The 8,853-nt window shown below is 41.9% G+C and overlaps 1 protein-coding gene across 1 annotated transcript; it reads right to left on the bottom strand.

Moving 5' to 3' along the window:
* Positions 1-4,296: 4,296 nt before the first annotated feature.
* On the bottom strand, positions 4,297-8,436 carry slc14a2 (solute carrier family 14 member 2). Its single transcript, XM_029510854.1, has 10 exons — positions 8,339-8,436; positions 8,060-8,128; positions 7,792-7,975; positions 7,004-7,193; positions 6,754-6,882; positions 6,318-6,510; positions 5,939-6,086; positions 5,616-5,750; positions 5,408-5,457; positions 4,297-5,326 (listed from the first exon to the last, which is right to left on the bottom strand). Exons 1-10 carry the CDS (start codon positions 8,429-8,431, stop codon positions 4,958-4,960), a joined length of 1,560 nt encoding a protein of 519 aa, XP_029366714.1. The 5' UTR covers positions 8,432-8,436; the 3' UTR covers positions 4,297-4,957.
* Positions 8,437-8,853: the final 417 nt, after the last annotated feature.

Here is an 8,853-nt window from a genome sequence, read left to right as displayed (position 1 = left end):
CCAGCTTTTTTTTTTTTTTTGGGGAGAACAGTTGACATTCCCCATAATGACTGATGGTAGGAAAAGGCGTGTATTTCCAGGCAGTGACCCTTGCACCAGCGCGGAAACTTTGAAAAAGCTTCTTAATCCCACTTGGGATGGAGTAGTATCTTCCAGATTTGCACAGTTTTAAAACAAGGAGTTCCTCTCTTGAATGAACTCTTCTCCCAACAGAGGTATCATTCAGTAAATTATAAAAAAAAAAAAAAAAAATAGACAAGAAATCTGCAGCTATCCAGAGGAAGCATGTCATTTGAATGCACTCAGTCATTACTCTGAGGAACTGTCAACTGATTTTTCATCAAAATCCAACATCTGGTTGACATTTGAGTTCTTGAAAATGAATCACACTCGTTTTAGTATCAAATATTTTGTTTTATGCAAATGTTAGCATGTTAACATGCATGCTAATGATCATGGTGATGCTGTACTTTCTTTACGTTGGCATGGTAACATACTCATTCGTAAACATTGTCATTCTCATGTTTCATATAATCATATAATCTGGTGCAAAAGCAAATATGCTTCCTGCTTCACAGGTGGTTTCTACAAGCCGGGCATTCAGACCAGTAATGTGGTTTTGCATTTGTGAGGGGAATTATTATTCAGAGGTGTTAAAAAAAACAAAAACAAACACTCGCTCTGTCACAATAGGTAACAGGGCAGGACAACTGCAAGTTGTCGTCATTCCACAAGAGCTCAGGTGTAACTGTCTAGAAAGTTTAGTGCATAGCTTTTGAGATATACTAAAGATATTAATCATGTCACATGACTCAAAAATGTTCATAACTTTGCTTATATGTGTTGAACCTCCACATCTTTCCAGTATGTTGTCTATACAGGAGTATGGGTGGGTCCTGCTAACACAGATGGAAAAGGCTCTTAGGTCTTTTACTTTAGTAAAATTGTTAATGCTGCAGTGGAATTACACTTCATTAAAAAGTAAGTCATGGATTCAAAATTTTATTTAATTAAAAGTGTTGAAATATTCAACATATGCTAAAGTTCCTGAAGTAAGTGTTGTGTTTTTGCTTTTTCTTAATTTATGTTGATACGTTAGGCATTCCCTTTCAGAATTACAATTAATATTTATTATTTGAATGGGAGAATCGTCATTGATCAAAAATATAAAGTAAGTTCAAATTAGCCAAAATCAGCATAGAAGGCAAATTTTAATCTAGTCAGATGTTAGAAAGGCAACCAAAATATTCACTAAAATTAGATTTGTGGAATCAATCAATCAAAAATACTATATTTAGTCAATATATCAAAAATAAAAAATCTTGAAATGCCCGCTTATACGTTATTCACCAAACCTCTGAGCTGCAATTTAAAGTTGTAGCTGAACTGACACACTCAGGAAAACTGACGCCCAGTTTAATCATTTATGACATTGGGAAACCAGCATTTGTTGCTGGTAAAACCATATAATGTACTAAAACATTTAATATATAATTGCTCCCTGGGGGATCTACAAACCTCCACAACCTGCATGTGGAGAATGCAGACCGGAACGATATAAGGGGTCTTGAAGTGAACATAGCATAGATGTATATGTAGGACATGAACTTAAGGAGCAGCAATAGCAAGTAAGAAGATAAGATCACTGCGTCAGGCCACATCATATGACTTCAGCCTTTATGTGTGATAAAGGTTCCTGTGCATGTATACAGGCTGATTATCAGGTCACATGTCCACTATAAAGACATAAGATGCTAGCTGGTTAGCTGACCTCACATCACCACACACTGTGAAGGTGCTAAATGCATATGGACCCTGTTGTCTTGTGTCACGCAGTTCAAAATTATATCAGTCAAAACCCTTGCTGGAAGTGCAGCAACCATTTGCACTATGTAGCCCTGCTGACAGGAGAGGTCGAGCTGATGCTATCAGCAGAGCTGCTCACAGTCAGAGCCACCAGCATCAGCAGCTTCACCTCACTGAGCACCATGTTGACATGAACAACCCACTTGTGATTCAGTGAGATTACACATTGTATAATGGGATGACTGAAACTGAGATGTGAAGGACTGAGGGGAAAGAAAGCAGCTAGTGAGTAGGGAGAGATAAGATGATGATGGAAAGGACTGATAGACCTGCTGGAATTTGCTGAAAGCTGCATGAACTACTTGTGTTGGCTTCATGACAGGTCACTTGTTTGCTCATATGGAAGAACAGCACATGTGCATTCACCAACACGTTGCCCCAAAACTCTGCATTTCACTGTCTGCGCCTCTTTCCTTCCCAGCTGTCATCAGATGGCTTAATGATGGCGTGAATAGAAACATTGCTGCACCAGTTTTGTTTTGTCTTTTTGTAAGGTGCTTAACGACACCATTGGCTCATCTTGTGGTGTTTGTAGAGATGGAACACTTCAGTTTTGACATTTCGTTTTTAAAACAAATTGCAGGAAAGCGTCCACCCTGATATGGGTACGGTTATCAGATCTTCTCTTGGGCTTGTCTTCATACTGTATCTCACACAGTTACAACAAGAGAGGAAGCTATGTAATCTTCTAGAAAGGTTAAAGTTAGCTAATCCTGTTGTTGTTAAAAAAATAACCCCATAGTTTTTCTGTGCAAGCTCCTTATACCGTAAAACAAAACAGAAACAAACCAAAACCAAGGACATGGGCAGTCATTTCAGCTCTACTGAAGGAAAGACTTACTTGGTCTAAACGTAATAGCCCTCCCCACCAAGGAACAACCCATGGTGACCTGGCTATGGGTGTATGATTAGAGTTCTTTGCGTGGTGACTGTCTTTATTCATTAAGAGGTTTGTCAGTCCACGCTTAAATACGGTTTCTGAGATGTTGATTATGAGTCTGAATGTCCACTTTCACACTGTCAAAGTGGTTCGCCCTCACAGCAGGAAGGTTATGGGTCCAAACCCCTGGGGCCTTACTGTGTGTGTTCTCTGTCCCTGTGTGACTTCCCAGGACTCCAGCTTTCTCCCACACTCCACAGACCCGAACATTTAGGTTAATTAGTGACTTTAAATTGCCTATGAACTCGAATTATTGTTTTTCAGTGATGGACTGGCCACCTGTCCAGGATGTAGCCTGCCCTTAGCCAATGTCAGCTGGGATCGCCTTCAACACAACAACCCTGATGGATTCCCTAATCTCAGGTCTTTCCACCTTCATGTTCGGGTCCTCTACTTGAAGCCTGGGAGTTTGAGGTATGTTAGCTGTTCCCAGGACTGCACTCTTCTGCACAGTCCAGCCTTTACCGGGTTGTCCTCTCTTCCTGGTTCCCCCTGCTTTTTCTTCTCCTCACTGGGTTTCAGCTGTCACAGGTTTTTACTGATCAGTTCATTACTCTGGACCTTGTTTCTTCATCCTAACCGGTGACGCTCACTATCCTCTGCCTCCTTCCTTCCACTATGTGCTCAGTCTCAGGATGCTAGACCTGGGGGGCGAAACCCTTCATGCATTGTGAGGAACTTCCTTTTCTTGATATCAGTGGCCTCTATCTACTCCTTTGGCCAACTTATTGTGCTAGCAAGGCATCTGATGACCAGGAGGGCTGTAAGTGTTGAAGACTTGGATTTTGTCCTTCCCATCTAGCTGACTTTATGTACTTGCCTTTCTCTGTGAAGCTATTTGGCTGTAGTCGACTTCTCGGCGGCCTCTTTGTGGTTCTCATTTGCTTGCAGCATCCTAAGGTACCTGTAACCGCCCTCCACATCTGTTATGTTGCCATCTGTCTGCCATCAATGTCATTGCTGTAGAGGAGATGGCCAGTGATTCCTCACTCTGTAACCAGTACGCATTGCAACTCTTTGTGATGATCTGGCTGTGACACACAGGCCTATGCAGAGAAGGAGTGGGGTCAGAGCCTCTCTTTGACATATGCTGCACTTGATGGTGACTTCTCCTATGCACTTCGCTCCTCTGGTGTCCTGGTGTCCAAATACTCTCTGCTCATGTATTAAGCCAGTTGTCTTCTCATCCTATGATGCCTGAGGGGAGCTTCCATGTTGTGCAGAGGCAGTTATCAGTCGGGAGTTCAATGGAATAGCTTTCTTCTCCAAATTCTGCAGGATCAAGACCGTCTCCCTTTCAGTTAACAACTCAGGGTGGAGCAACTGGCTCATTTCTGCTGTCAGGCATTCACAGACATGGGTCATGTCGGGCCCTGGCGCTGTCCAGCCCTTCACCCTTTCTTGGATGTCTGCCATATATTGCACAACTTTACATATAAATAACTTCACTAATTCATGTATTTGATATATTGTCATTTATTGACCTGTTCTTACTTTTATTTTTCCTATTTCATCAATTTTACAAAGTGTTTTTTTTTTTTTCTTGCCGCAATTCTCATTTCGTAATTGAGGAAGGTATCACACATATTTAAATGTATATCTTCTGAAAATTTAGAAAAAAAAAACAAACAAAAAAAAACCCAACCCCAAAACAAAACCGATATGTACACAGGTGAAGTACTCGCACTACATGCATTCATTTCTATGCAGTCTTATGAGTGATTATTAGTCATTTTTTTCATCTGTCCTGTTTCTCAGACAAAAATAACCAATAATACTAAAAGATGACAAATTAACAGATTGTTATCCAGATTATCACATTATTATATCATATTTTTAACTGAAATTACCATCAACATTGCATAAACCAAAATGGAAAGACTGATCATTGACAATAATTTATTTAAAAAAAGCATACATTTAATAAGACATTAGCACTGCTGTATCTGTCAACAAATTATTACCAACAAACTAACTACCCATACATGTTTTCATACATTGTGCAACATATGCAACATAAGCATTCACATGACATTTCAGTATAAAAGTTTTAAAGAACATTTTACAGATACATCCACTTCATTTATTCTTCATGTTGTGCAGCATTCCCATCATTACTCTCTCTCCTGCTCTCTCTGGAGAAATGTAATACTAAACCAAATCAGGAGGATTGACCTCAGTCGGATCACCGTCTCTGACTGTCTCATCAACCTCGCTCTCAGATGCCTCACTTCCTACTCTCCCTTCTTCCATTCGTTCAAGCTCAAGCTTCAGTTGCTCTTTCTCATTTCGGATCACGTCGTCTTCAATGGCTCGCTGCTGCTCTTCTTTGTCTTTCCTCTCTTTCTCAGCCTTCTCCTTTTTGGCCGCCTTCTTCATCTTCCAGAAGGAGGCCAGGTTTTTTTCTGGATAAGTGACTTGGGCTAGTGGAAGTTTGAAGATCCTCTTGCTCCCCGTTGTTAAGAGGAGGAATGTAAGAGCAGAGAGACAGAAAGGCCAGGTGCAGGCTGGCAGACCAAACTGTACATAAAAGCACATCAGTTAATATCTTGCTCATTGTGCACTGTAATAGAAATGCAGCGACAGAAACTGCGTACTCACCCTGGACATGATATTTGCAATGGCTGAGCCGAGGTATGCGCAGAAAAAAGCTGCAGAGGAAAGACCACGGATATTGTGAGATGGCATCCATTTACGTAGGTGAGATCATAGATTACAATTATCTGGAGGCTCCCTGCCAGCGCAGCACATGGTTACACCTGTCTGCATTAGATGTGTTTTCAGATAAGTGGTTTTATCTTCAACGTACCACACGTAATGGCGAGCAGGTGCACCTGCCAGGTGAGGGCATAAAACATTCCTCCAATGGCAATGCAGGCTAACACACAATTATATCCCCAGAGGCCAAAGTAAATGTCTCCAAATGGAGCCGCCAGAGCCAGTCCTGGAAGACAAATATGTTGGAATGCATGCAGGTTTGAATTATTTTATTTAATTTATCACAAAAGGAATCAGAAATAAGATGTCAATAATAAGACCATGTATTGGGGATGAGACAGAATACCTTTCATATATGTTCATTTTTCCACACTCCTCCAATATTGGATGCGTTGTATTGTGGGCTTCTCTTACCTGAGACCATGCCCACTGTAGATCCCAGGACAGCATGAGCACAAGTGATAGGGGAAGAGATGAAGAGGGAGATGATGAAGATTCCTCCGGTCCAAGGGTTGTCACAGCCGTAGACTTGGCCTATCCCCACAGGCACTGACATGAACAGCTAAATAAGTACAGGGCAAAGTCAAACTTATTAGTAAAGCATGACGAATGCCACACAGGTGTTACCTTTTCGTCTTCCAAGACTTGATTGACAATGCCATTGTTTTCTTTTTCACCTGTACTGACTAGTGTTCACTTGCATACTTCAGTGAGCCGAGCCAAATTATATAGTCAGAGGAACCGAAAACCTCAGAGGACGATGAGGACATTTTTATCCTTCCATGTCACTAACCTTGGCAACATCGATTTCAGCCCAGGTGATGTTTGGCAGCTCTGAGCGAGGCTCAATGAGGACCTGGGGGAAGTAGTGGTTGTAATGGCCAGTGGCAACCATGTGGAGACACACCAGGATGTTGAAAGGCAACGTGAACACAGGCAGATCCCAGCGACTGTTGATAGATGCCAAGGCACTGGACACAATTGGGCTGAAACACAATGGCACATAATGATTCAAATGCATTTTTTATATATTGAGGAAGAACATTTTCTTCCGGCTACCAGGCGGTGGCTGAGATGCCAGGGTGGAGCATCATTGTGCTGCTGTCAAACATTTAGACATTTATATGACCCAACTATCTTTCCATGTCTGTCTCCTTTTTTTTTTTTTTTTAATCTCTCATGATGAAATCTGCTGCATTATTTTGCCATCACCCTGCCCGTCTACTTACCACATCATAGACATGAAGATATTGGGAAGCAGAAGCCACCAGTACCAGTCTCCTCTATTGGAGAAGACAGCCATCAGCAGACCCACCAGGATACCATTATAACCATAGAGGCCTGCAGCTATTGCCCCCCTGGAGGACAGTAATTTGATTGAATCGATCTTTTGCATCACACGTCATTGAACATCCAACTATGTTGAGATTTATTATCACGTGGGGCTAATAAAAAAAGTAAATAAGAATAAGTTCAAACCTGTTCTGCTTTAGAATGAGAGCAGAAATGGTTGCAAAAAGTGTGCCCACAAAGCCGTTGAGGGCCCACCAGTAGTTCTGCAGGATGAGACCGGCGAAAATGATGAGCCCGCTCAGAGGGTTGTTGACAAACATCACTTGTGCAGCTCCGCGTAGGACCCAATCCAGCAGCTGCAGCAGGATGAACTGATCTGAAGGATGGAAAGACAGAAGAGAGATTAGGCTGCTGTTTTCTCACAGCTGCTGAAAGAGATTTCCTCAGTGAAAGTTGTAAATGTTTATTATTCTTTTTTGGGCTAAAACGTGCAGCCAGGGGGAAGAAAGTTTTCAAGTAAAGCCACATTTATCAAACAGTGAACAAAAATTATACTCACTCACTCACTCACTCACTCATTCACTCATCTTCTACCGGGGGATGCTGGAGCCAATCCCAGCTCACACTGGGTGAGGGTAGGATACACCCTGGACAGGTCACCAGTCCATCACAGGGCCAACACACAGACACAGACAGAGACAAACAAACACTCACACTCAGACCTACAGACAATTTAGAGTCACCAATTAATCCAAACATGATGTCTTTGGACAGTCGGAGGAAACCCACACAGGCACGGGGAGAACATGTCAACTCTGCACAGAAAGGCCCCAGGCCAGGAACTGAACTCGTTACCTTCTTGTTGTGGGGCAACTGCACTAACCACTACGTGCTACCCGAATCATATATACTGTGTATTCAAAATGTGTGAAAAAAAGAGTATCATTTGCAAGTAGACTTTAAAGGTTACTTACTTTTCATCCACTTTCCAAAAACCTCCATATCTCCAGAGAAGTAGGAGACTCCCTTAAGGAAGCGGGCCCTGGCCCTCTGCAGGGCCGTGGGTCCTGCTGGCTCCACAGGCTCTTTCTTTGTGTCCTCCTGGGAGTTGCCATTTTCAGATTGCATGTCAAGTTGTGCCATCAGTGGGTGGAATTCCTGGAGCCATTGTTATGGTTAGAAATTTACTTGCAAAATAGCACTAGAACATTTTTTATGCCTAAAGCGTGAATGCTGGCTTACTGCAGAGCAGGTGACAGGAGAGCTGGTGGACAGTGCAGCAGAGGTCCAATACTTGATTTTCTGAATATCCTGAAAGGGAGAAGCAAAGACGACCTTCAGCAGCAAAATATTTTGATCATAAAAGCTCTAAGTCAATATTTTTGAGTTCACTGAATTTCTCTAAATAATTCATCATAACCATTACTATCAGGAAAAAGGAACAGTAACATTGAGTTTAAATCAATAGCCACACATTAACTAAAGTTTAACCACAGTTCACTGCCCTGGAAATGCTCCTACCTTTGTGCTGCGTGATCCACTCATATGTCTGACAGTAGGCACCAGCTGCATTAGCTGCCAGCTTCTCTCGAGCTGCACCACACATACTTTCATGGAAGGCTTTTATAGCAGCAGACCAGGCCAAAACCCCACCTCCTCCCCACCTCTCCATCTCATCCACCTCTTCTGGCACTCTGCTCATTGATTTAATCAGACACAATTCCTGTTTCCACCCTTTCCTTGAAAGCTGAAATTGAAATGGTGATAAAATTAAGCAACAGGGGTTGATGGATTGAAATTAAGTAGAAATTAAAGTATATAATATGTCAAATTGCATTCAAGGCCTTCATTGACATTCAAGCTTATTGCTTATATATATATATACATATAAGGCTTAAGGCTGATAGTTACCTGATTCGGAAGGCTGGAGCAATGAACAGTAAAATGTTGTGTTAATGCTATGTTAAAAATGACATGTGCCCATTAGTATGTGCTTGGAATTGCAGATCAGTTGGTCTTGGAGGCACGACAGGCTG

The sequence above is a fragment of the Echeneis naucrates genome, chromosome 9, assembly GCF_900963305.1.
Source record: "Echeneis naucrates chromosome 9, fEcheNa1.1, whole genome shotgun sequence".
Lineage (NCBI taxonomy): Eukaryota > Metazoa > Chordata > Actinopteri > Carangiformes > Echeneidae > Echeneis > Echeneis naucrates.
Note: the sequence above shows the minus strand (reverse complement) of the source record. Positions and strands in the feature narration are given on the sequence as shown.

What these genes read in the sequence shown, in the direction of transcription:
- slc14a2 (XM_029510854.1), bottom strand. Translation starts at nt 8,431, where the DNA reads ATGAAAGTATGTGTGGTGCAGCTCGAGAGAAGCTGGCAGCTAATGCAG. An exon ending in CTCCTGTCACCTGCTCTGCA is followed by an intron (nt 7,976 to 8,059) that starts GTAAGCCAGCAT and finishes CAATGGCTCCAG; the next exon opens with GAATTCCACCCACTGATGGC. An exon ending in TACAGTGGGCATGGTCTCAG is followed by an intron (nt 5,751 to 5,938) that starts GTAAGAGAAGCC and finishes TTTGTCTTCCAG; the next exon opens with GACTGGCTCTGGCGGCTCCA.